The 27,000-nt window shown below is 42.5% G+C and overlaps 1 protein-coding gene across 1 annotated transcript; it reads left to right on the top strand.

Annotated features, from left to right (window-relative positions):
• On the top strand, positions 1 to 26,963 carry mov10a (Mov10 RNA helicase a). Its single transcript, XM_014166115.3, has 21 exons — positions 1 to 250; positions 378 to 483; positions 3,259 to 3,464; positions 3,670 to 3,911; positions 4,081 to 4,336; positions 4,503 to 4,643; positions 4,792 to 4,954; positions 5,344 to 5,495; positions 5,573 to 5,743; positions 6,648 to 6,795; positions 12,837 to 12,998; positions 13,169 to 13,272; positions 13,460 to 13,557; positions 13,815 to 13,913; positions 14,732 to 14,840; positions 14,976 to 15,093; positions 15,571 to 15,762; positions 15,854 to 15,925; positions 16,331 to 16,456; positions 19,261 to 19,349; positions 21,208 to 26,963. Exons 1-21 carry the CDS (start codon positions 126 to 128, stop codon positions 21,353 to 21,355), a joined length of 3,027 nt encoding a protein of 1,008 aa, XP_014021590.2. The 5' UTR covers positions 1 to 125; the 3' UTR covers positions 21,356 to 26,963.
• The last annotated feature ends 37 nt before the right edge of the window (positions 26,964 to 27,000 follow it).

Here is a 27,000-nt window from a genome sequence, read left to right as displayed (position 1 = left end):
TGAATGCACACGTGAACACACGGCGCCGAAAAGCGAATAGGGGGTTGCCAATACCTTTAATTTGTTTCCACTGTCTGCAATACAATCATTATTCAAAACACTATCAATCGTTGTTACGTTGCAACATGCCGTCGCTCATGGACTCGCTCAAATCCGGATTGGACTTCATAGAATTCCTCGGAGAGAGGAAATCAACTATGTCGGATAGAAAAGAACTTCGTGACATTTACAACATAGAATTCAAATGCAGGTAATGAAAAGGATTGGTTTTCAAAGGCTGACTAACTGTGACACCTGACCTGTCATAGACGGCCAAATAGTACACGGTATGCTTCAGTCAGACAGCTGAAATATGACTACATGGTTTTGTTTTTCAGGGAAGGAATGAAAGACCCCCACTTTTCCAACGTTCTATATGCCCTGCTGAAATTCAACAAAGTCCGCATACGACAGGGGAAATTATATTTTAATGTCAAACCCCAGGTAATAATACATTATTGCACTTTGCAAACCTGATCAGCTCTATTCTACTGTTATTGTGTTCTTGATGTGAGGCTCAGCCTCAAACTAAGGCACCACTCAATGTTTGGCCAAAGGGAAGACAAGTGAAACAGATGATTGATCGGCATATGGGGTATGTGCTTGTCAGGTAATACACAGAGCTCAATAACCCTTGTGGATATGCCCTAGACCAGGTATTCCCAAACCCAATTTAATTTAATTTAATTTTTTCACATTTTCAAATAGTCCATTTATATTTTCCAACAGGGCTATACATTTGGGTGAGGTTTTTTTCTCGCCTGAGTAGCCTCGTTTAACTGCCAAAAATAAAATTAAACCATCTAGTGTTCAGTGAAATAACAACACAATGTCAAATACAGGTTCGTCAAATAATTAACATCCAATCACATTTACCGTTACTCTCTCGCGGGAATTCCACAAACGCTCCGTATGTAGCCGAACATAGCTGCTGCTCATTCCGTTTGCTCGAAAATGGATAAATGGCTAAAAAAAAGTAAGGCCCGCGTCTATAGAGACACATACCAGCTTTACTGGTAGTACTGCTACTACCAGCAGTACTACACATGCAGCTGTCGGTGACACAAGTTGTTCTGCTTCCACGAGCACATCCAATGCTAGCATCAGTAATTCTACAGTTGTTAGCCCAGCTAACATGGACACTGACAGTTGTGAATCTGATGCAGCCGATGGACACTGACAGTTGTGATTCTGACGCAGCCCTTAACCGGGAAAGCACAGAACAACAGACAGGGACGTTGGACCATCGAAGAGGCGCAAATATGATAACTACATTGATATGGGGTTCACTTATATTGGGAGTAGTGTCTTTCCTCAGTCACAGTGCAAAAGTACTATCGCACAACTCAATGAAACCTTCACTCTTGCGAAGACTTTAGAAACCAAGCATGCCAATTTGAAAAATAAGCCATGGGAGTTTTTTGAGCGAGAATTAAGATGACTTTCGAGTAGTAAGATATTTCAATAGTGAAAAAGAAAATGTTCAAAGCAACAGATACCATAAATTAAAAGGGGCTAGAAGCATCTTATATTTTGAGCTACCAAGTGGCTAGGACAGGCAAGCCCCATACTATTGTGGAGCACTTAATTCTGGGACAATGCTAGGGGAAAAGGCCCCACAAATTATACAGACAATGCTTTCATCAAACAACCAGGGGCGGTTCTGGGGGACCCCCTTGTGGCCCCCCTAAATGTGGTGTATGAAATAATTTTTACATACATTTTTGCTATCGTTCTTTTTTTACATCCGTTATTAGATAGTGGCAACGCGGAACACTAATGATTATGAACATGGTCTTTTGCCTGCTAATGCCTGCAATGCAGTGAAGAAAACGATATGACAACAATAACGTCTAATGTAACTGGCCCCTTTAACAGTACAACTGGCCCCAGCTTGCCCCCCCCAGTTGAAATGGTCTAGAACCGCCACTGCAAACAACACTTTCACGACGCATCAGTGACATGGCAGGAGATGTTTTGAAACAATTACTGCTTCGCATACAAGCCAGTGAATTATATGCGTTCCAGCTGGATGAGTCAACAGACGTGGCGAGCCTGGCACAGCTCCTGGTATATGTCCGTTACGTTTATGGGGGGTCAATTAAGGAAGAGATGCTCTTCTGCAAACTACTGGAAACCCGGACAACAGGAGAGGATATGTTTAAAGTACTGGACAGCTTTGTGACATCAAATGGACTTTGGTGGTCAAGATGTGTTGGTATCTGTACTTATGGTGCAAAAGCCATGACAGGGAGACATAGTGGAGTGGTAAAGAGCGTGCAAGCAGTTTGTCCCGACGCCACTTGGGTGCACTGCAGTATCCACCGAGAGGCTCTTGCTGCCAAGGTAATGCCGGACTGCTTGAAAGATGTTTTGGACACTACAGTGAAAATGGTAAACTTTGTTAAAGCAAGGCCCCTGAACTCTTGTGTATTTTCTGCAATTATGCAGGTACTTTTCCGAAACGGATGACACAAACTGGATTTGTTATCCCTATCATGCCCTGCCTCCAGTCCACTTACCGATATCTGAACAAATGAGCCTCATTGAAATTGCAACAAGTGGTTCTGTGAAAATTGAATTTAATCAGAACCCACTGCCAGATTTCTGGACTGGGCTGCGCTCAGAGTGTCCTGCCTTGGCAAATCGCACTGTTAAGACACTGATGCCCTTTGCAACCACGTACCTACAGTATGTGAGAGTGGATTCTCGGCCCTCACTAGCATAAAAAAACTAAATACAGGCACAGACTGTGTGTGGAAAATGATTTAAGACTGAGACTCTCTCCAATACAACCCAACATTAGAGTTATGTGCATCCTTTCAAGCACAACCTTCTCATTATCCTGTGGTGAGTTATTCACAATGTTCGATGAACAAATAAGGTTTTATATGTAAGATAGTTAAATAAAGAGCAAAAGTATTGATTATTATTATATTATTATCTGTGCCCTGGTCCTATAAGAGCTCTTTGTCACTTCCCACGAGCCGGGTTGTGACAAAAACTCACACTCATTCTTATGTTTAATACATTTATCGTATAGTGTGTGTGTGGCAGGCTTACAATGATGGCAAACAAACAACATTTGAGAGTGCGCTGACCCTGGTGCTAGAGGGGGTACGCAGCTGGAGGTTGAATGTTTGGAGGCGTACGGGACTATTAAAGGTTTGGGAACCACTGCCTTAGACAATATCTTCTTCCTGGTCTCTGGTATGACAGGTCCGTGTGTACTACTGTGACCAGTGGAGGAGACCTTCAGTACGTCAACAACAGCACAATATCACACCTCAGGAAAATAGAGGAGCCCCAGAGCCTTTCTCTCCTCTCCTCCCATCCTCTTCCTCTTCCGCTACCCCTGTTGACACTGTGTTGACACCCAAGAAGAGGCTTGCTAAAGAAATCCTCCAAAGCCTAAAGGTGAACAGGTGAGATATTGTGTGAGCTCCTACTGTATAAGACTGGTTGGTGACCAGTCAGATATGACAACAAGATAGACATTAGATTAGTTGCAGCAGTTGGTCCATGTCCTATCTAGATTGAATGGTGATCATGTAGATGATGATCTTCTGTGGTTTGACTGCTATGTCCTCCCCTCTCTCTCCCTCTCTTCTCTTTCTCTCTCTCTCTCAGGGCAGAGTTGACCTCTGACAAGGGCGGCATTGAGATCACTTCAGATCCTGGGATGACCAATGGTAAGGTCACGTTCAGCGTGGAGCGCCTGCAGGAAATGTTTGTAGTCAAGTTCTACATTTCTAACAACGGAGCGAGCTGTGTGTATTTCACCTATTACACAGCTCTGCACAGGATCCGCTGTTTTACACTGATGGACAAGAGGAGAGTGACTCGGGCCTGTCCGCTCTTCCTATGTCCAGGTGAGAAAAAGACGAGCACCATCTGTCTCAATGCACTGTTAAAATTGTCTGAATACATTTGGTTTTGCTAACAAAAGAACACCTTAAAATAAAGGAACTTCCAGTGAGTTTGCCCTCACACACTCTCCATTAAACCCTGCCTGGGTATGTGTTCTGTTGTTTTTCACAGGGGAAAGCTATGATGTAGAGGTTCACTATTGGCTGCATCATTATGGCCATTTCCCTGCCACCATGTACTTTGAGTTCTGCACGGAGTCAGACCCTCCAGGCTCCTCTAAGCCCTTCTGCATAGTGAGGGAGATGGAGGCATCAGCCAGGACTCACTTAGCTGTGGAGCTGGGGCCTTTCGCTCCCTTCAAGCCTTATCAAGTGGCGCCATACAAGCCTGTGGACACGGTGATAGTTGAGGGAGAGCCCCCTGAAAGGTACAGTAAGACAAAGTGATGTTTACCCATTTTCATCAATAGTCATATACTGTACATACTTTGTTCTAATTCTAATCAGCTTTCTTTTCATATTGTTTATGTGGCTTGATAATAATATTCCTTATAGTCAAATGTTACATTTAATCGTTCTCATTTGTCACGGCAGATCTGTTGTCCAGCCTCTGAAAATGCTAGTGAAACTCAGAGACTATAAGTATCCCTTTTATCTGAAGGACCTAGCTAAACAGAGACTGGAGGACTCTGAGTACCTTTCACCTACAGCCAGACAGAAGCTCTCATCTGTGAGGTCAGTGTGCTGCCTGCCTGTCTGCTGGGATCAATAACTTGATCCTCAGAGGCTGCCTAGACCCCATCCTCCCCAGACTGATATCTTCTGTATTTGAAGGTCATTCTCATTGACAATTCTGTCTTGTCTCTGTCTATGTTCTTCCCAGAAACCTCCTTAAATGCCCTCTGAAGATGAGGAACTACCACCATCGCTTCCACCTCCTGCTGCACCTGGAGGAGATCCAGATGGAGGTGGACATCAAGAAATACGACCTCCATAACCAAACCATGACTCAGGACATGGACAACAGAAGACTCCTGGTTCTACAAGTAAGAAAAGGCAAAAGGCCATAATGTACTGTATGTCTGCAGTCGTCAATCAATCAATCAAATGTATTTATAAAGCCCTTCTTACATCAGCTGATGTCACAAAGTGCTATACAGAAACCCAGCCTAAAACCCCAAACAGCAAGCAATGCAGATGTAGAGAGAGAGGACAATGATCAGAGTGGACAATGATGACTTAAAGTGATAGTTCATTCCTAACTAAATTGAGTCTTTTTTTTTCTCTTTTTTTTACCTCAAAGTTGTGTAATGAGTTCCCATTTCGTGCTCTGTTTTGTTTAGATCCAACCCAAAATGAATGGGTACGATCACTGACTCTAAATATCACTCTAACCCTAAGTATGCTGAGTGTCTTTCTCCATGATATTCACCAGGTCCCGGGTGTGGCAGAGAATAGGCCGTCTGTCCTTAGGGGAGACTGCCTGAAGGTGGCCAAGTCTGAAGACAAGGTCCAACCCATCACAGTGTACACAGGTTACGTTCACAGAGTGGAGCTAGAAAGAGTCAAGCTGGGCTTCTCAAAGAGGTAAGAGAGAGACCCCCCCATAATGTTACAATGCAATGATCTGTAGGATACTTCCCAACCCCCTCCCTGCCTCTCAGGCTGGTGCAGAGCTTCATCAGTAACACGAAGTTTGACGTGGAGTTCACCATCAACCGTTTCCCCCTGAAGCTTCAGCACCGGGCGGTGGACCTGGCAGAGAAGCACCAGATGGACGAGGTGCTCTTCCCATCGGGCTCTGGAGTCCGGACTACCCCCATGCCCAAACTCAGGTCTGGATCCCCCCCTTCCAGCCAATAGCAAAGCACTCACACTGGCTTTGCTCTGTTGTTGTGGGTAGATGGTTGTGTCATTATACAACAGGAATAGAGACGGTTTCTTGTAACACTCATGTAATACCAAGAACCGTTCAACTCCATTAGTATGGAATCACAAACCAATTACGATTATGTATCTGCGGTAATTATAGTGTCGCTACACAAGTACGAGAGCAACTTCATCTAAAGTGTTACAATGACATTTCATACCAAATGACAAACTGTAGGTGTGAAGGAATGAATATCTCTCTCAGAGGAAGGTTAACGGACTGAAGCGTTGGTGTGATTCCCATTATATAATGCAATTTTGTAAGAAGGAGTTTTCGCAATGACATTTCAAAACGTAGATTGTGAATTGCTCCTCTCATATTTCCAATTTTGTTCCCTCCGGCCTCTTGCTTTCATGTCAGTGACTAGACCTCATTAATGAGTTTGAAATCTAGACGGTCTGCCTTTTGTTAGCCTAAAAAGTCCCACGCTTATCACAAGATAGCAAGACATTTCCCCAAGGAGTTTTATTCAAATAGAGGATGCAACTGGCAGCTCTGTCTGTGTCAAGTTGGCGGGGCCCATATCTGGTTTCTACACCACATACCTTCTCGTAGTTTAGTGGCTCCATTTCTTCGGTTCAGTGTGTACTTGACATGCAAGAACATATTTTCCTATTCCGGATCAAACCGTTTGAGTGGAAACAGTTGATGACAGCAGATAAGCCTGGCATGTGATCTAAGTGATCGTTATCTCCTTCTGTCTCCACTATCTTCTTTTTAAACATATTTTTGATTGGAGAATACAGGTTCACACGTCTGATATGACATTGTAGTAACAATGGTCCAATGTTTCCTCCACATTTCTCCAGCATGTTTAATCGTCAGCTGGAGAACAACCCGGAACAACATGCAGCCATCCAGCGCATCGTGTCTGGGGCCTCAAAGCCTGCTCCTTACCTGGTGTTTGGCCCTCCAGGGACCGGCAAGACTATCACTCTAGTTGAAGCCATGAACCAGGTATAAACTCCTTCCATCACACAAAAATAAAGTATAACATATTGCATACATCTTCTATGATGTGTTTTAATATTTACCATTTCGTCTTCGCTCGCTTTGATGGGGCAGTGGAGCACTCATATTCTATATACCATATGTAACATTACATGTAAATAGCATAACATAGCACTACATAAAAACAATAGAAACAATATGTTCCCCCCCAAACCTGTCTTAAATTCAGAGTGCTGGAATTCATTCTGACTGTTGATCTTTCAATCGTGTAAATATTCCATAATAAATTATCAATTGCAAAACGAATGCATTTACTATGTTAAAATATGTCATAAGAAACCTCAGGACACTAAATGTAAATTGTAATAAGTCTGAAAATGTATATATTGATCCAGAAGCGCATAGACTGTAAATACTAAAATAAGACGATAATGTATCTTCTGACTGTAAGACATGAGTTGCCTGCCCAGTTAATGGCCCATCCAAACTACACCTAAACTATATTGAAAAATGTTCGCACGTACAGTATAATAATAGATGTAGCCTAAAGACAAAATTAAATTGACAATAGTCTGATGGGTCAAATCATCCTACAAAGGTCCATGAAGGCCAGAGGTTTTGATTTGCTATACCCTATTGGAAAGAGCAGATTGTAAGGTTTCTAATAAACCTGGTTTTGCCAATAAGCTCTCAAAATTGTGTGGATGGGCTCTTTTTCAAAACATAACTATTTCCTATAATTATTGTGGCTCCACGTGTTCCTCATGTGAGTACTGGCGACAATCAGCGATAGCCATTTGGAAAACATAGAATTTATGTTTTATTCTGTTATATTCTTACTGTAAAATATACACTGAATATACAAAACATTAAGAACACCTGCTCTTTCCATGGTGTAGACTAACCAAGTGAATCCAGGTGAAAGCTATGATCCCTTATTGAGGGTGAAGGGGTAAGACAAAACATTTAAGTGCCTTTGAACAGGGTATGGTAGTAGGTGCCAGGCGCATCGGTTTGTGTCAAGATACACACAGTTTCCCATGTGTATCAAGAATGGTCCACCATCCAGAGGACATCCAGCCAATTTGGCACAACTGTGGGAAACATTGGAGTCAAACTGGACCAGAATCCCTGTGGAATGCTTTCGACACCTTGTAGAGTCCATGCCCCGACAAATTGAGGCTGTTCTGAGGGCAAAAGGGGGGGGTGCAACCCAATATTAGGAAGGTGTTCCTAATGTTTGGTATACTCAGTGTTGACTGTGTGGTAGGGCAGGGAATTATAAGCATGTGATGTCTGCTACATGTAGATTTTTGAAGAACGGCGCTAGAGGGGAAGGCTGCTGTTTTATTGCCTCCAAACCAATTGTGCTATTTTGTGTTTTTTTTTCTCGCATTGTTTGTAACTTATTTTGTACATAATGTTGATTCTCTTATGACCGAACAGAGCTTCTGGATATCATAACAGTGAACACTCACCTCGAACTGGACAAAGATTTTTCTTTAATGACTCTGATCAAAGGATATAATGTTGCTACCGGACAAGGCCCAAATCCCCGTCATTCACATGAAGAAAATAGGGGGCCTTGTGAGAATTTGTCAACAAGTGTGCAACCTGCCTCTACCATCAGTTATATTGCCCAACGTGCAATCACTGGAGAATAAACTGGATGAGCTCCGTTCGAGACTATCCTACCAACGGGACATTAAAAACGGTAATATCTTTTGTTTCACTGAGTCGTGGCTAAACGACGACACGGATAATATACAGTTGGCTGGGATTTCCGTGCATCGGCAGGACAGAACGGCAACGTCCGGTAAGACGAGGGGTGGGGGTGGTCAGATGACACGGATGCTACGCCACAGGACTGTTTTGCTAGCACAGACTGGAACATGTTCCGGGATTCATCCAATGGCATTGAGTATACCACCTCAGTCACCGGCTTCATCAATAAGTGCATTGACGACGTCATCCCCACAGTGACCATACGTACATATCCCAACCAGAAGCAATTGATAACAGGCAACATCTGCACCGAGCTAAAGGCTAGAGCTGCCGCTGTCAAGGAGCAGGAGACTAATCCGTATACCTACAAGAAATCCTGCTATGCCCTCAGACAAACCATCAAACAGGCAAAGCGTCTATACAGGAGTAAGATTGAATCCTACTACACCGGCTCTGACACTTGTCGGATGTGGCAGGGCTTGAAAACTATTATGGACTACAAAGGGAAAGCCAGCTGCGAGCTGCCCAGTGATGCAAGTCTACCAGAAGGGCTAAATGCCTTTTATACTCGCATCGAGGCAAGCAACGTTGAAGCATGCATGAGAGCACCAGCTGTCTGGACGACTGTGTGATCATGCTCTCTGTAGCCTGTTTTTTTTTTTGCCTTTATTTAACTAGGCAAGTCAGTTAAGAACGAATTCTTATTTACAATGACGGCCTACACCGGCCAAACCCGGACGATGCTGGGCCAATTGTGCGCCGACCTATGGGACTCACAAACACGGCCGGTTGTGATACAGCCTGGAATCGAACCAGGGTGTCTGTAGTGACTCCTCAGGGCACTAAGATGTCTTAGACCACTGCGCCACTCGGGAGCAAGACCTTTAAACAGGTCAACATTCACAAGGATGCGGGGCCAGAAGGACGTGTACTCAGAGCATGCGCGGGCCAACTGGCAAGTGTCTTCACTGTCATTTTCAACGTTTCCCTGACCAAGTCTGTAATACCTACATGTTTCAAGCAGACCACCATAGTCCCTGTGCCCAAGAAAGCGAAGGTAACCTGCCTAAATGACTATCGCCCTGTAGCACTCGCGTCGGTAGCCATGGAGTGCTTTGAAAGGCTGGTCATGGCTCACATCAACACCATCATCCCGGAAACCCTAGACCCACTCTAATTCGCATACCGCCCCACACATGACGCAATCTCAATCACACTCCACACTGCCCTTTCCCACCTGGTCGAAAGGAACACCTATGTGAGAATGCTGTTCATTGACTACAGCTCAGCGTTCAACATCATAGTGCCCACAAAGCTCATGACTAAGCTAAGGACCCTGGGACTGAACACCTCCCTCTGCAACTGGATCCTGGACTTCCTGACGGCCGCCCCCAGGTGGTAAGGGTAGGCAACAACACATCAGCCACGCTGATCCTCAACACCCTCAGGGGTGCGTGCTTAGTCCCCTCTGTACTCCCTGTTCACCCACAATTGTGTGGCCAAGCACAACTGCTGACGACACAACAGTGGTAGACCTGATCACAGAAAACGATGAGACAGCCTATAGGGAGGAGGTCAGGACAACAACCGCTCCCTCAACGTGAGCAAGACAAAGGAGATGATCATGGATTACAGGAAAAGGAGGTCCGAACACGCCCCCATTCACATCGATGGTGCAGCGGGTCGAGAGTTTCAAGTTCCTTGGTGTCCACATCACCAACAAACGATCATGGTCCAAACACACCAAGAAAGTTGTGAAGAGGGCCCGACAACGCCTTTTCCCCCTTGGCATGGTTCCCGAGATCCTCAAAACGTTCTACAGCTGCACCATCGAGAGCATCCTGACCGGTTTAATCACCGCCTGGTATGGCAACTGGTATGGCAACTGCTCGGCATCCGACCGTAGTGCGTACGGCCCAGTACATCACTGGAGCCAAGGTTCCTGCCATCCAGGACCTATATACTAGGTGGTGTCAGAGGAAGGCCCATAAAATTGTCAAAGACTCCTGTCACCCTAGTCATAGGCTGTTCTTTCTGCTACCGCACGGCAAGCGGTACCGGAGCTCCAAGTCTAAGTTCAAAAGGCTCCATAACAGCTTCTACCCCCCAAGCCATAAGACTGCTGAACATGAGATTGTAACCCCCCCGTTTGTTTTTACACTGCTGCTACTCGCTGTTTATTATCTATGCATATTCACACATATTTACCCCTACCTACATGTACAAATTACCTCGACTAACCTGTACTCCCCCACATTGACTCGGTACCGGTACCCCCTGTTTATAGCCTCATTTGTTATTTTATTGTGTTTTTCATTTTTTACTTTTGTTTATTTACTAAATATTTTCTTAAATATTGCATTGTTGGTTAATGGCTGGTAAGTAAGCATTTTACAGTAAGGTCTACATCTGTTTTATTCGGCGCATGTGACAAATAACATTTGATTTGATTTAATTGGCATTGTGCAGCCTAATAGCCTCGGCTACTAAGCACAGATAAATACAAAAATACAAGTATTTTTAAAATAAATTGTCTTAGTATCATGTTTTTTATGACCTTCCTAAACAAAATATTAATGTTTTCTTTGTGATTGTGTATATTAAATGGATTTATTCGGCTGGCAGCTATTTTTACTCGTGGAGGCTGGCTATTCTACTGTTAAATATGCATATGGTCATTTTGACCGTCCTAGCCGCTTTGAGGTAGAAATGTTCAAAGTTTTTGTATTTTATTATAAACTCAGCAAAAAAAGAAACTTCCTCTCACTGTCAACTGCGCTTATTTTCAGCAAATTTAACATGTGTAAATATTTGTAGGAACATAACAAGATTCAACAACTGACACATAAACTGAACAAGTTCCACAGACATGTGACTAACAGAAAATAAATAATGTGTCCCTGAACAAAGGGGGTGTTGTCCCTGAACAAAGTAACAGTTACTATCTGGTGTGGCCACCAGTTGCATTAAGTACTGCAGTGCATCTCCTCATGGACTGCACCAGATTTGCCAGTTCTTGCTGTGAGATGTTACCCCACTCTTCCACCAAAGAACCTGCAAGTTCCCGGACATTTCTGGGGGGAATGGCCCTAGCCCTCACCCACCGATCCAACAGGTCCCAGACGTGCTCAATGGGATTGAGATCCGGGCTCTTCGCTGGCCATGGCAGAACACTGACATTCCTGTCTTGCAGGAAATCACGCACAGAACGAGCAGTATGGCTGGTGGCATTGTCATGCTGGAAGGTCATGTCAGGATGAGCCTGCAGGAAGGTTACCACGTGAGGGAGGAGGATGTCTTCCCTGTAACGCACAGCGTTGAGATTGCCTGTAATGACAACAAGCTCAGTTCGATGATGCTGTGACACACCATCCACCTCCAAGTCGATCCCGCTCCAGAGTACAGGCCTTGGTGTAACGCTCATTCCTTTGCCGATAAACGCGAATCCGACCATCACCCCTGGTGAGACACAACCACGACTCGTCAGAGAAGAGCACTTTTTACCAGTCCTGTCTGGTCCAGCGATGGTGGGATTGTGCCTATAGGCAACGTTGTTGCCGGTGATGTCTGGTGAGGACCTGCCTTACAACAGCCTACAAGCCCTCAGTCCAGCCTCTCTCAGCCTATTGCGGACAGTCTGAGCGCTGATGGAGGGATTGTGCGTTCCTGGTCTAACTCAGGCAGTTATTGTTGCCATCCTGTACCTGTCCCGCAGGTGTGATGTGCGAGGACGATCAGCTGTTCGTCCTGTTTCCCTGTAGCGCTGTCTTAGGCGTCTCACAGTACGGACAATGCAATTCATTGCCCTGGCCACATCTGCAGTCCTCATGCCTCCTTGCAGCATGCCTAAGGCACGTTCATGCAGATGAGCAGGGACTCTGGGCATCTTTCTTTTAGTGTTTTTCAGAGTCAGTAGAAAGGCCTCTTTAGTGTCCTAAGTTTTCATGTGACCTTAATTGCCTACCGTCTGTAAGCTGTTAGTGTCTTAACGACCGTTCCATAGGTGCATGTTCATTCATTGTTTATGGTTCATTGAACAAGCATGGGAAACAGTGTTTAAACTCTTTAAATCTGAAGTTATTTGGATTTTTATGAATTATCTTTGAAAGACAGGGTCCTGAAAAAGGGATGTTTCTTTTTTTTGCTGAGTTTAGTTTTCTCAAAGTACTGCTAGAGTGTAAAATACACATATTTAGGAAAAGTCAGGGACAGGTGGGTTCAAGGTTTTTATTGAAATTAATTTATTGAATTTACGAAGTTTGAAAACGGTCAGATTGACCTTCTTGGCGGTTCTAGTGTTAAACGTTATGCCTGTGTTTCAGCTGAACAGAGTGGATCCTCTGTGCCACATCCTGGCATGTGCCCCATCTAACAGTGCATCAGACCTGTTGTGTGAGAGGCTGCTGGGTCACATGGACCCTCACTGTGTCTACCGTCTCTACGCCAGCAGCAGACCCCTCAGCACTGTGCCCCAAAACCTCCTGGTGAGGTTCACACATATTACATGAGGTTGTAGGCCACTTGCATGGTGAAAAAAGGTTAAACAAATAAAATACATTGAGAATACAAGTCTCAACAGATTTTTATACTCACTGACATTTCACTGTGTGTCCTTTCCAATGACTCTCCCTCTCTGCGTTCTTCGGCGTTCCAGAAACATTGTAACTGGGACGCGAGCCAGGACAGCTTTGTGTTTCCCACAAAGGAGGTTTTGATGGGCTACAAGGTCATCATCACCACACTGGTGACAGCAGGACGGTACAGCTCATTTTTACAGTAGAAAGGCTGAATGGTTTTATACTGCTGTAAGAACCGATTTGCAGTGTGTAATTACTAAAGGTTGTTACATTGTACTTACAGATTATTACAGTTTTACACCAAATATATCCTTATTCCTGAAGAAGTCTCTCTGTTTAACCACTGTGTGTTGGTGTTCCTTTCCTAGGCTTGTGTCCGGCGGCATCCCAGTCGGTCACTTCACCCATGTGTTCATAGATGAGTCGGGTCAAGCAGTGGAGCCAGAGAGCATCATTGGGATCGCAGGTGAGATGGATAATAACTGCTCAATGTGTGAGCCCTATATTAGATTGTACACCATAAGCCTGGCTTGTGGTCAGTAGGGAACAACTCAGCAAAACGTTCTGTAACAGATAACGAAAATCGGTCATCGTATTGGATAAACTCCTGTTGCACCTATTTCACTATATTTCAAAACGCTTCATCCAGTTTTGGCCCTAGTCAACATGACCATATTGTCTTGCTACTATCCAGTAGCCAATGGCTGTCTCTTGTATCCACAGGCCTGCTCCATCCAGAGGAGGGCCAGCTGGTATTGGCTGGAGACCCTCAGCAGCTAGGACCCATCTTACGATCCCCCCTGGCCCTGCAGTATGGAATGGGTAGGCTCTAATACGCAATCAATGAATCATACCCAATGACTATTGTCAATAAACAATCCCCATTTCTGTCATGTCTCGTAGCTGGAATATCAGCAAGCTCCATGTACTATAAGCGGGGGTGAAAGTAAGGCGGTCCGGTCTGGTGCGGCGTCCCAGCAAAATAAATAGTGGCGGTACGCCATACTGGTAAAACACGAGCCTATCACAATAATTAAAACAAAAGAAAACTAGGCTATTACACCACTTTTTATCATTACTGCATGAAAAATGAACTTGAAAACGGGTGAGAGAACCTACGCACCGAAATGTGATGTCGTTCGACGAGAACACTGACATTTTGTCAAGGCAGAGACGAGTGGCCGACACCGAGACGCGCGTGGACAGCAGGGTACGCATAAATTCTGCCCTAATTACATTTGCCAAATGTCATGACTCTTTTCTGTGTAACCGATGTCTCTTTCCATTCACCACTGTTTGGAGGCTGGAAATATGTTGCTAGTGGATGAACGTGTACGGGTAGCCTAGTAAAGGAGCCCTTTGAAGTGATTGTTTGACAATCAGATTAAACCATTATGACTGGTTGTGTTTATGCCACAGTGAAAGGTAATACATTTTATAAGTTAAATGACAGATCTTTACGACTATGCCAACAGAGATCCTATTGAATTAATAGGGGTTCTATATGTCATTCTATGATTAGGCCCAGAATTGTTGGGGGGCACACACACAAGCTTGTGTGCATATCGAACGTCCCGTACTGGGAAGAAATTAATTCTTCTTTCACCCATGACTATAAGATCAACTTTTGTGTATCCCAGGGATTTCTTTGCTAGAGAGACTGATGAAAGACAACCCACTGTATCAGAAGGATGGAGAATTTGGACACTTTGACAGTCGCTTTGTGACCAAGCTCCTTCGCAACTACAGGTAGCAGCGCTGGGATTTCTTCCATCCTGTTCTTTCCAGTGTTGCTCTTTTGTAACATCGTTTGATTAAATAGTTCTGAGCTCATCTACCTTAACTATTTTCTTTCCCCTCTTCCTTTCTTCTCTTCCTCCCCAGGTCCCACCCTGCCATTCTGAAGATTCCCAATGAGCTCTTCTATGAGAAGGAGCTGCAGGTGTTTGCAGACCAGTGGGATCGTGAAACCTACTGCAACTGGGAGCATCTGCCCAAGGAGGTGTGACAGTGTTCCTTTTGTGCAGGTTCTGCTAGCACCATCTCTGATTGAAACGTTTTCTTCCGTTTAGTGCCTACTGAACATTATTCTGATTTGAGGTTTGTTAGGTGTGTGAGTGAGTGTTGTTACACCTCGCCAGGGTCTCTTCTCCTCAGGCAGCTCAGTAATTATAATGTCAGCGCGTGCCTGTCTGTCTGTCTGAGGCATGGCTGCTCCCCTCTGACCACAGAGCTATTCCTGAATCCCCATTAACATTAGTAGCAGCATATTTAAAAAAGCATCTCCCTCTTTCTCAAACATGCAGCAACAGGTCTATGTGGACTGCTGTTTCTCCTGATTTCTTAATGAATATTTAAAAATAAAATATGAGTGGCCATGTTGCAGAAAGCTGAATGTTAATCATGGGTTAAGTTGGGATTGTGTGGGTGGTGGAAATGTCTCCAGTTTTGTTTGCATTCCTGTGGTCCTTCTGTGTAGGGGTTCCCACTGATATTCCATGGAGTGTTGGGAAAGGATGAGAGAGAAGGCAACAGTCCGTCCTTCTTCAACGTGTCAGAGATTGAGGTCCTGGTGGACTACCTCACCAAGTTGATGAAGACCCAGGGCAAGAAGGGCCTGCCCAAACTATCCCCTAAAGACATTGGCATCATCGCTCCCTATAGGAAACAGGTGAGACGTCATCCATGGAGTTAAAGCACCCATCATTAACTATACCTGATGTGCAGGAGTTTTACCAAAGTTAATCTGCTGTTTTTAACAGGTTGAGAAAATCCAAAAAGCTCTGAATTTTGTCAAAGAGTTGAGTCAATGGAAGGACATCAGGGAGCTCAAGGTGAGTCCTGTGTTATACATCAGTCTTACAACCTGAGGCCTTTGTTTAGATAAGGCGTTAAAGGTGCAATATGCAGGAATCGCTCCGCCATTTCCTGGTTGCTAAAATTCTAATTGTTCACCTAATTTCAGTTTATGTGACAAAACACATTGTACCATCTAATCCGCTGTGAAATATATTTTCAATAACCAAAAATATTGTATTTTCAGCTGTTTGAAGCTTAAACTAAACTTAAGAACGGGAAGCAAAGAAATAGAGCACATAGAACAGATCTACAGCTTCGTAGACTTTCTTTCAATGAAAAGGACATATCTATAATTGACATTTCTATGTGAATTTGGTCAAGTCACCCAAAAAGTTACATATTGAAGCTTTAAGTGTTGATGAAGCATGTTGTTGTTTCAGGTGGGTTCAGTGGAGGAGTTCCAGGGACAGGAGAGAAAGATCATCATGGTCTCTACCGTCCGCAGCAGCATCAACTACGTCAAGATGGACCAAGACTTTAACATTGGCTTCCTCACTAACGAGAAGGTCTTTCCTAGCACTTACCTTTTACTCACGCTTACTCTATATGATGTCTGTGTGTGCCCACATGCGTGCGTTTTGTGCCCGCATGTGTACGTTGTGTGTATTCATAAATAATAGTGTAATAGGGCATCATTATCATATTTCCCAGCATGCTCTATTGCAGGTTGATTTTTATATAATTTTGTTTCAATATTTATGTTTTTGCATGTATATTGACTGATTAACTAATCTTATGCTACTCAAATATAAATAACATACATTTTTCTCAACTAATCCAATATGTTAGTTGGACTAATTACACCCGTTACTGAAAAGGTAATTCCTGTTTAGATGCTTTAGGTAGTCTCCTTTCTTACTCTTCCCAAATCTGGCAGTCATTCTGAATGCAAGTTTCGGGTGAATAAATATTCAAATTGATGGATATCCCCACTCTGGCTGGATTCCAATAGGAATGACACATTACATTGCAAGCCAGCATAATGTGACTAGGCCTTCAACATAAGGCCTTATGAAATACATGTATTGTCTTAAAGAATTCCATTTTAATGATTACATATTTGCTTAGGATCTTACTTGGTGAATGCAACAGGAATGAAAATGGATGAATGCAACAAATACAGTCATGGGTGGTAATTCTACAATTCACTCGAAAGGCAAGGCACTCTGGGAAATATGCAAATAATGCTTTACACTTATCAATATGTTAATTTAACACTGAAAAGTGTGGACCCATATAGACACTGGACCAGTGTTACATTTAACACTCTCAGTGTTGATTTAACACTGGCTAATTTTCTGTGTACTAGACCCAAGAGAAAGTATTAGCTTTTCACCATGTCCTGCAGTGAAACACTAGGATTTAGAACACCAGCTAACTGCAACTGTAAATCGCCATTTTTACATCACTGGCAGGAGAGAACATTTTGGAACTCCCAAAAATGGCTGAATTTATAGAGAGTAGCTCCAAGTCTGAGAATGAGTTTATGGCAGAGCATGAAATAACGTTACTTAGGGAGCCAATAAACCTAGTGAAGCCGTTCATGTTTGAGCCGATCGTTGCCCCAGATCAGAGAGTTCGTTCTCGTAGCACTAATAGCAGGGACATGCCGCCTGAAACACCAACTAGAGGGCTCAGCGTGAAAACTCAATACCATAGACAATTTACTGATTCCTGCCAGTGAAGCGCTAGCGTCAGTCGTTACTATGGCAATTTAAAATGGCTCTGTCCATAGCTGAAATAAACCTTGTCGTCGATCAAAATACTAAATATAGAGATTTTTTATGTTAAATGAACATGTTTAGTATTAGTGGATTGAATAAATCTTTGCTAAGATTTACTTCCTAAGGTGTTTCCAGTCCACTTTAAGTACAGTACCAGTCACGTTTTTTTCTTTAATTTTACTATTTTCTACATTGTAGAATAATATTGAAAACATCAAAACTATGAAATAACACATATGGAACCATGTAGTAACCAAAATAGTGTTAAACAAATCAAAATATATTTTAGATTCTTCAAAATAGCCACCTTTGCCATGATGACAGCTTTGCACACTTGGCATTCTTTCAACCATCTTCACCTGGAATGCTTTTCCAACAGTCTTGAAGGAGTTCCCACACATGTTGAGCACATTTTGGCTGCTTTTCCTTCAATCTGCGGTCCAACTCATCCCAAACCATCTCAATTGGTTTGAGGTCGGGTGATTGTGGAGGCCAGGTCATCTGATGCAGCACTCCATTGCTATCCTACTTGGTCAAAAAGCCCTTACACAGCCTGGAAGTGTGTTGAGTCATTGTCCTGTTGAAAAACAAATGATAGTCCCTCTAAGCTCAAACCAGATGGGATGGTGTGTTGCTGCAGAATGCTGTGGTAGCCATGCTGGTTAAGTGTGCCTTGAATTCTAAATAAATCACTGACAGTGTCACCAGCAAAGCATCATCACACCTCCTCCTCCATGCTTCACGGTGGGAACTACACATGCGGAGGTCATCCGGTCATCTACTCTGCATCTCACAAAGACACGGCGGTTTCAACCAAAAATCTCACATTTGGACTCATCAGACCAAAGGACAGATTTCCACCGGTCTAATGTTCATTGCTCGTGTTTCTTGGCTCAAGCAAGTCTCTTCTTATTGGTGCCCTTTAGTAGTGGTTTCTTTGCAGACATTTGACCATGAAGTACTGATTCACACAGTCTCCTCTGAACAGTTGATGTTGAGATGTGTCTGTTACTTGAACTCTGAAGCATTTATTTGGCTGCAATTTCTGAGGGTGGTAATTAATGAACTTATGCTCTGCAGCAGAGGTAACTCTGGGTCTTCCTTTCCTGTGGCGGTCTTCACGAGAGCCAGTTTCATCATAGCATTTGATGGTTTTTGCGACTGCTCTTTCAAAGTTCATGAAATGTTCCGTATTGACTGACCTTCGTATCTTAAAGAAATGATGGACTGTTGTTTCTCTTTGCTTATTTGAGCTGTTCTTGCCATAATATGGACTTGGTCTTTTACCAAATAGGGCTATCTTCTGTATACCACCCCTACCTTGTCACAACACAACTGATTGGCTGACGTATAAAATCTCACATATAGAATATCACATGTAAAATATATTTTGATGGTTACTACATGATTCCATATGTGTTATTTTGTAGTTTTGATGTCTTCACTATTATTCTACAATGCAGAAAATAGTAAAAATAAAGAAACACCCTGGAATGAGTAGGTGTGTCCATACTTTTGAGTGGTACTGTATGTCTCGTCTTTCTGTGCAACTCAGCTGACCCCACCATGTCCTCTCTTCTCTACAGAGGTTCAATGTGGCCATGACCAGAGCCAAGGCTCTGCTGATAGTGGTGGGAAACCCTGTTATCCTCAACAAGGACCCAACTTGGGAGCGGTAAGACCTTTGTTTTCCCAAGGGCCAAGGAAAGTTAATGTGAGGAGAATGTTAACTATCCTCTGTAGCATGGTATGAATCCACTCTGTCTACTGAGGATGACAATTAGTGTAGGAGGAATATGATTGTAATATAATAATTCAATCTGACTCCATAATCACGTGAATAAATGCAATAGGCCTTAAGCATAAGTCCAGCAAGAAAGTTAGTCTTGCATCACCTGTCCCATTAACTATAATTACACGTGTCTAAGATAACCGTTATGCAATTAACAATGTCCAGACACTATGAGCTAATTCTAGCCATCAAAGTTCCAGCATTGAGTCAAGCTTAGCGCAGAGATGTAAAGTTACAACCCAAGCATAGGCTGTGTGTAGTGTAAATAAAAATGTACCATTAGACCATTACATCAAAGAATAATTGAGAAAAATATTACTCTGAAATATGAGGACTACCGTACATATTGTGTGTCCTGTATAGTCATAAGGATTTGGCGGATGTCCGGCCCCCTAGTAACCTCCCTGGAAACCTATCAGGGTCAGGGAGAGTTTAAGAGACAGGTTTATGGTACCCCCTAGACTCTCAGGCTCCGGTCATGGGGGATGGGGAATGGAGTGTGCAGGAGGTGCTGATGACGGTCACCAGCAAGGAATTCGTAACAATTACAGTTATGTAATAAGAATACAATTATCAAAGAGTACACACCAGAAGTCTTACATTTAAAAAGATACAACATTATTAAGCATAACAAATACACCACTATGGCATACAAAGTATGAAATTGTTTTACAATGACTCCCTGAACGAAGCAACTCTTTTTTTTGTCCTAACCAGGACAGAACTCCACTTCAATAACCCCCATTGTTTAATTTCCATCACTCTGCTTTGCCAAAACAATTAACCAAAAGCATAACAATTCACACACATTCTCTAGTCTAATCAACACAATAATAGGAGCGCACAATCTTGGCTGCTCCCACTTTGAACTGACCGGCTCCCGGCCAACACTTTAACACAGCAACTCTGGGGAAAAAATGAATCCATAACATGTACAGTACAATAAGGCATATCAACATTCACAGCTCTTTATGAACTCTTGAAACAATTGAAACATGACAATTTAGTTCACAGTAACATTCATTTTGTCAAGTTTCATCAGTCTTCACACCTCCGTCAGTAATCCCCAGGGCTTCATGGGAAGGTCCCGCCCTGGAAAAAGCCAATGGCGAAGGTGTGTTTCACTCCTGTGATATGCAAACATACGGCCATCCAAACCTGGACAATGCCATAAATTGTGATCGAATCATCACGCTGTGCTGGCGTCAGCAAGTCACCAGACACAAGGGCCACCCTCTCTCATTTCTTTCCCACTACACTCTTCGGAAAAAAAGGTGCTATCTAGAACCAAAAAGGGTTCTTCGGCTGTCTCCATAGGACAACCCTTTTAAGAGCTCCTTTTGGTTCCAGGTAGAACTCTTTTGGGTTCCATGTAGAACCCTTTCCACAGAGGGTTCTACATGGAACCCAAAATAGTTCTGCTCACACCAAAAAGGGTTCTCCCATGGGGACAGCTGCAGAACCCTTTTGGAACCCTCCACCGCCACATACACATATTGGTGCTCTCTTCTTCTCTTTTCTTACATACCAAAGTAGTTTAAAGAATCCAGGACAACTCCTAGTTACAGTTGCTATATGTATGGATCAGTTGGTAGAGCATGGTGCTTTCAATGCCAGGATTGTGGGTTCAATTCCTGAGGCCACCCATATGTAAAATGTATGTACGCATGACTGTAAGTGGGTTTGGATTATTATTATTATAATTTTTTTTTAGCTCACTCAACACTGTCTGTTTGTTCAGGTTTATCAGCTATTGTGTGGAGGAGGAGGGGTACACTGGCTTCGACTTCACTGACGCTGAAGGAGAAGAAGATGTAGTAACACGACTGGCTTCCCTTAAAATCACGGTGGAGTCTTCCACAGGTCTGGCAGAGGAGAGTGACCTCTAGCAGTATGTCCATCCAGAGTGGAGGACTGAGCAGTAGCCCTCTGGACACCAGCAAAGCTGGGCAGGAGCTAGGGCTGTGGCGGTCATGAAATTTTGTCAGCCAGTCTCATGGTAATTGACAGTTAATTAACATAAACATGTTCAGCATCTCCATGCATACAAACCGCTGATGCACGCCTTTGGAACATCTACATTTAAAAAAGTCAAATAAATCCATTTTAATATACACCATCACAATAAAGCCATTATTTATTTTAGGCAGGTCTAAAGAAACATGATATGAAGATCATTTTTTTCAGAAGAACAGAATATGAGTTGAGAATTATAATTTTTTTCCAGGAAGGGCTCATTCAGATTGGAAATCTCTTTTTCAAGAGCGTCCTGGCCAAGATAGGCAGCACCAAGTCATTACACAATTACAGACAGACAGCATGAAAAACTACAAGTAATCTTGTAAAAACCATAGAATTCACAAGAGTATAACAAAATCATAAAACAGAAAATTAAAAACATTGACAGGTCAGGGAATCAGTCTCAAAATCCTTCATCAGTGATTTAAAAACACCAATCGGGACAAAGTTCTTCCAGTTTAAAAGTATTTTGTAAGGTATTCCAAGACGATGGCGCAGAGTACATAAAAGCCCTTTTACCAAATTTTGTTCGGAAATTTGGAGCAGTTAGCTGGATAAAGTCCTGCGAACGAAGAGAGTACCCACCACATTTCTGAACAATAAAAATGCCCAAATAAAATGGTAGTAAACCCAAAATGGCATTGTAAATAAAAGTATACAGGTGAGTGAGCCTACGAGTGACTAGAGAAGGCCAGCCAACCCTGGTATGCAAAGTGCAGTGGTGCGTAAGGGTTTTGCAGTTTCAAATAAATCTCAATGCGTCATGGTAAAGGGTGTCAATTGATCTCAAACACAGGGGAAGAATTCATTTATAAAATATCCCCATAGTCTAGTAAAGGCATAAATGTAGCTGATACTAGCCTCCTTCTGGCTTCAAAATAAAAACAGGCCTTATTCCTAAAATAAAATCCCAACTTCAGCTTAATTTGTTTTGTAATATGTTGAATATGCAATTTAAAAGAGAGCCGTAATCAATTAAAATTCCAAGATATTTATATGCGCTTACAGTCTCAATCTCATTGCCCTGACAGGTAGTAATAGGTGAAAGGTTCAGAGATTTAAAAAAAAAAAAAAGTAAATTTATTTCACCTTTATTTAACCAGGTAGGCAAGTTGAGAACAAGTTCTCATTTACAATTGCGACCTGGCCAAGATAAATCAAAGCAGTTTGACACATACAACAACACAGAGTTACACATGGAGTAAAACAAACATACAGTCAATAATACAGTAGAAAAATAAGTCTATACAATGTGAGCAAATGAGGTGAGATAAGGGAGGTAAAGGCCATGGTGGCGAAGTAAATACAATATAGCAAGTAAAACACTGGAAGGGTAGATTTGCATTGGAAGAAAGTGCAAAGTAAAAATAGAAATAATGGGGTGCAAATAAATAAATAAATACAGTAGGGGAAGAGGTAGTTGTTTGGGCTAAGTTATAGATGGGCTATGTACAGGTGCAGTAATCTGTGAGCTGCTCTGACAGCTGGTGCTTAAAGCAAGTGAGGGAGATAAGTGTTTCCAGTTTTAGAGATTTTTGTAGTTCGTTCCAGTCATCTATTTCTTGCTTTAGAAAGCACCATTAGTTTAGTTTTGTCAGTATTGAGGATAAGCTTCAATTGACTCAAGGTATGTTGAACAGTATAAAAAGCAGTTTGCAAGTTCTGGAAAGCTTTTGTGAGAGACGAGACACAACAATAAATAACAGTATCACCAGCATAAAAGTGAAGTTGCGCATTTTTCACATTTTTGTCTAAATTATTTATAGAAATAGTGAATAAGAGGGGACCAAGTACAGAGCCCTGGGGCACACCATTAGACAGACAATTTAATATGAGTATGTTATCTGGCTGTTGGCTTGTTAATTTAGTAGATAAGAAATGCTTTTAAGTCCCATTCCATTATTTTATATTATAGGATTTTAAGTAAGAAGAATATAATTGAACTTAGCTGAATAAAACAGAAAGGATATTTTTCCCATTTCTGAGCGAGTGCGCATATGAAGTGGCGATGTTGAGTGATAAAGTGATCATTTGAACAGGTCCTATACAGGGCACTGGGAAAGTATTCAGACCCCTTGACTTATTCCACTTTTTGTTACGTTACAGCCTTGTTCTAAAATGGATGAAATTGTTTTTTTTTTCTTCTCATCAATCTACAAACAATACCCCATAATGACAAAGCATTGTTTGCAAATGTATTCAAAATAAACAACTGAAATATCACATTTACATAAGTATTCAGACCCTTTACTCAGAACTTTGTTGAAGCACCTTTGGCAGCGATTACAGCCTCGAGTCTTCTTGGGTATGACGTTACAAGCTTGGCACACCTGTATTTGGGGAGTTTCTCCCGTTCTCTGCAGATTCTCTCGAGATCTGTCAGGTTGGATGGGGAGCGTCGCTGCACAGCTGTTTTCAGGTCTCTCCAGAGATGTTCGATCGGGTTCAAGTCCGGGCTCTGGCTGAGCCACTCAAGGACATTCAGAGACTTGTCCCGAAGCCACTTCTGCATTGTCTTAGCTGTGTGCTTAGGGTCATTGTCCTGTTGGAAGGTGAACCTTCGCCCCAGTCTGAGTTCCTGAGCGCTCTGGAGCAGGCTTTCATAAGGCGTCTCTCTGTACTTTGCTCCGTTCATCTTTCCCTTGATCCTGACTAGTCTCCCAGTCCCTGCTGCTGAAAAACATCATGATGATGCCACCACCATGCTTCACTGTAGGGATGGTGCCAGGTTTTCTCCAGACGTGATACTTGGCATTCAGGCCAATGAGTTCAATCTTGGTTTCTTCAGACCAGAGAATCTTGTTGCTCATGGTCTGAGAGTTTTTAGGTACTTTTTGGCAAGCTCCAAGCGGGCTGTCGGGTGCCTTTTACTGAGGAGTGGCATCTGTCTGGCCACTCTACCATAAAGGCTTGATTGGTGGAGTGCTGCAGAGATGGTTGTCCTTCTGGAAGCTTCTCCCATTTCCTTAGAGGAACTCTGGAGCTTTGTCAGTGACCATCGGGTTCTTGGTCGCCTCCCTGACCAAGGCCCTTCTCCCTCGATTGCTCAGTTTGGTCGGGCGGCCAGCTCTAGGAAGAGTCTTGGTGGTTCCAAACTTCTTCCATTTAAGAATGATGGAGGCCACTGTGTTCTTGAGGACCTTCAATGCTGCAGACATTTTTTGGTACTCTTGTGCCTCGACACAATCCTGTCTTGGAGCTCTAGTTTTAGAAACATCTCAAGGATGATCAATGGAAACAGGATGCACCTGAGCTCAATTTCGAGTCTCATAGCAAAGGGTCTAAATACTTATGTAAATAAGGTGTTTCTGCTTTTTTATTTGTAATACATTTGCTAAAATTTCTAAAAACCTGTTTTCATGTTGTCATTATGGGGTATTGTGTGTAGATTGTTTCGGAAAAATATTAATTTAATAAATTTTAGATTAAAGCTATAATATAACAAATGTGGAAAAAGTCACTGTGTGCTAGATTTAGAGTTATTTGGCAACTTTAAGGTTTGCATTATTTACAACTAGAATGTCTTACAAATCAAAACAAAACATGATTTGACTATAGGCTATTGATGATTTGAAAGTCGCAAAAAAAGCTTGCTCTCTATTCCTTGCCTCTCGTCAAGTGATCATATTTTCACTATTCACAATCTAATCTTGTCTTTACTAATATGTAAAATTTGTTTCGATTTAGAATGGCCATTTAACAAATGGGGAGGAACTGGGCAGGGGGAAAAAATACATGTCATCAGTATGCACTTGAATAGCGAATGGAGGCCGCTTTCCCACGGGTTCGTTTTTCAATCATGCTTCACATCAACCACTGTGAGGATGATGCAGCTTCTTGCTAAACGATAGGTTAATATTTTTGCGCCAAACTCTGTATGCCATGGGCTCTCCAACCCTGTTCCTGCAGCTACCCAGTGCTTAATTTGGGAAACCAAGTGAAATCTGTTTGGGGACATCGATAGTAACATGTTTTCACAACAAAACATATTTCATGAAATTGAACACCCATCTCTCTGAGTCCTGGCGAAAGGAATGAAGGAGAGAGAGGAGGAGATGGAAATGCACGGTGGTGAGATATATTCTGTAGCTAAAAGTAATGTCAGCCGATTCATTATGAAAATATAAAAAAACGCCCTAGGCTATTCAAAATCCAATAAAAATGTACTATAATTGTAGGCTTCGCCACCCTGCATAATCAATGAACCAACAGCATCGCCTAGGCCTAAATGTTTTCTCCCAGACTCATGGATAGAACGTTTTGGAGTGTAGCATAAGGTAACCAGTCCATCCAGTATGCATAATAATACTGTCCACACTCAAAGGTGATTACTAGAATTTATTTCATTTTGTAGTATAGGCTGCTCGACAATTATGTACCAAATACATCTTAAATGCGTAAAATGCAGTAGGCTATGTATTGTATAACGGCACAATCATTATTTTAATTCAGTTTTTGTTTTCGGGCTTGGGCTCATAGACCTATGCATAAGCTCTAATATGCATATGGGGTTTTGAATTAATGATCAACCTTAGAAAGCGCTGTCCATTTCGGTGTGTTAGGCTTTGAAACAACATCCTCAACGACCATGTTTTCCACTCAGTTTCAACCTGCTGTTTAACTTCTTTCTTCGAATTGATCATTCACAGTGAGGTACGTTTTAAAAGCATAATACTGTTTTGATGTGATTTTTGAACGCATTTGCATTGATGTCAGAGTGGTTAGAGGGACAATAGAGCCCAGAGTACCAGGCCATTAGCGACCTGATGGTTGTGAGTGAGTTGGGTACAACCAGCGCATGTCCAGAGTGGATAAAAGGAGATTACTATGACTCAACGGTCACATGAAATTTTACTGCGGTCATGACTGCCAGTGGCGGTAATATAGTCACCGCAACATCTCTTGGGAGCTACAAAATTATACTGGAGGTTCTGTACCTCTCAAACTGACATTCCACAGAGATATTTTTGCTGCCTTTTATGAACTTGACATCAAAATGAAGTATAGCGTTCCAATCAATTGGCAACAACTATATTTTGGAAAGGTTTGGAAAGTTATGTCTCGATGGATGATTGAAATCCTTGCTCAGCAGAAACTGGATGAAATCTTCAGCCTGACTTGTAATAGGAAATGTCCCACTGACAAGTGACCAATGGAAATACCTACTACTTTAAAGGCAGTATCTCCTCAGAGCATATGATGGGAGTGTATTTAATATTCAAAATACATATTTTCTGCTTGTGGTAATGTATTTTTATACCGCCACTGTATTTTCAGTATGCCGACAATTGAACCACTACATTTTAGATACAGTAGCATGATGACTATTGGATCAGTGTCACCTGGTCTAACATTCATGTTTCAGTCGCTCAGGAATCTATAACCATGTACTGTAAGTTCATGTCTCACTACTACATCCCTAACTGAAGCAGTGGCTGCTAAACTGGAAAACAAGCAATAAATGATTTTGGATTCTCACATAGCTTTCATCGTCTTTGTGTAAAATGGAACAACT

This window comes from Salmo salar, chromosome 22 (assembly GCF_965601325.2).
Source record: "Salmo salar chromosome 22, fSalSal1, whole genome shotgun sequence".
Lineage (NCBI taxonomy): Eukaryota > Metazoa > Chordata > Actinopteri > Salmoniformes > Salmonidae > Salmo > Salmo salar.
This window is presented reverse-complemented; position numbering and strand designations above follow the sequence as displayed.

Excerpts from the sequence above, each read along its gene's own strand:
- mov10a (XM_014166115.3), top strand. The coding sequence starts at position 126 with ATGCCGTCGCTCATGGACTCGCTCAAATCCGGATTGGACTTCATAGAA. Across the intron at positions 251-377 it reads AACATAGAATTCAAATGCAG|GGAAGGAATGAAAGACCCCC; the intron begins GTAATGAAAAGG and ends TTTGTTTTTCAG. Across the intron at positions 4,644-4,791 it reads CAGAAGCTCTCATCTGTGAG|AAACCTCCTTAAATGCCCTC; the intron begins GTCAGTGTGCTG and ends TGTTCTTCCCAG.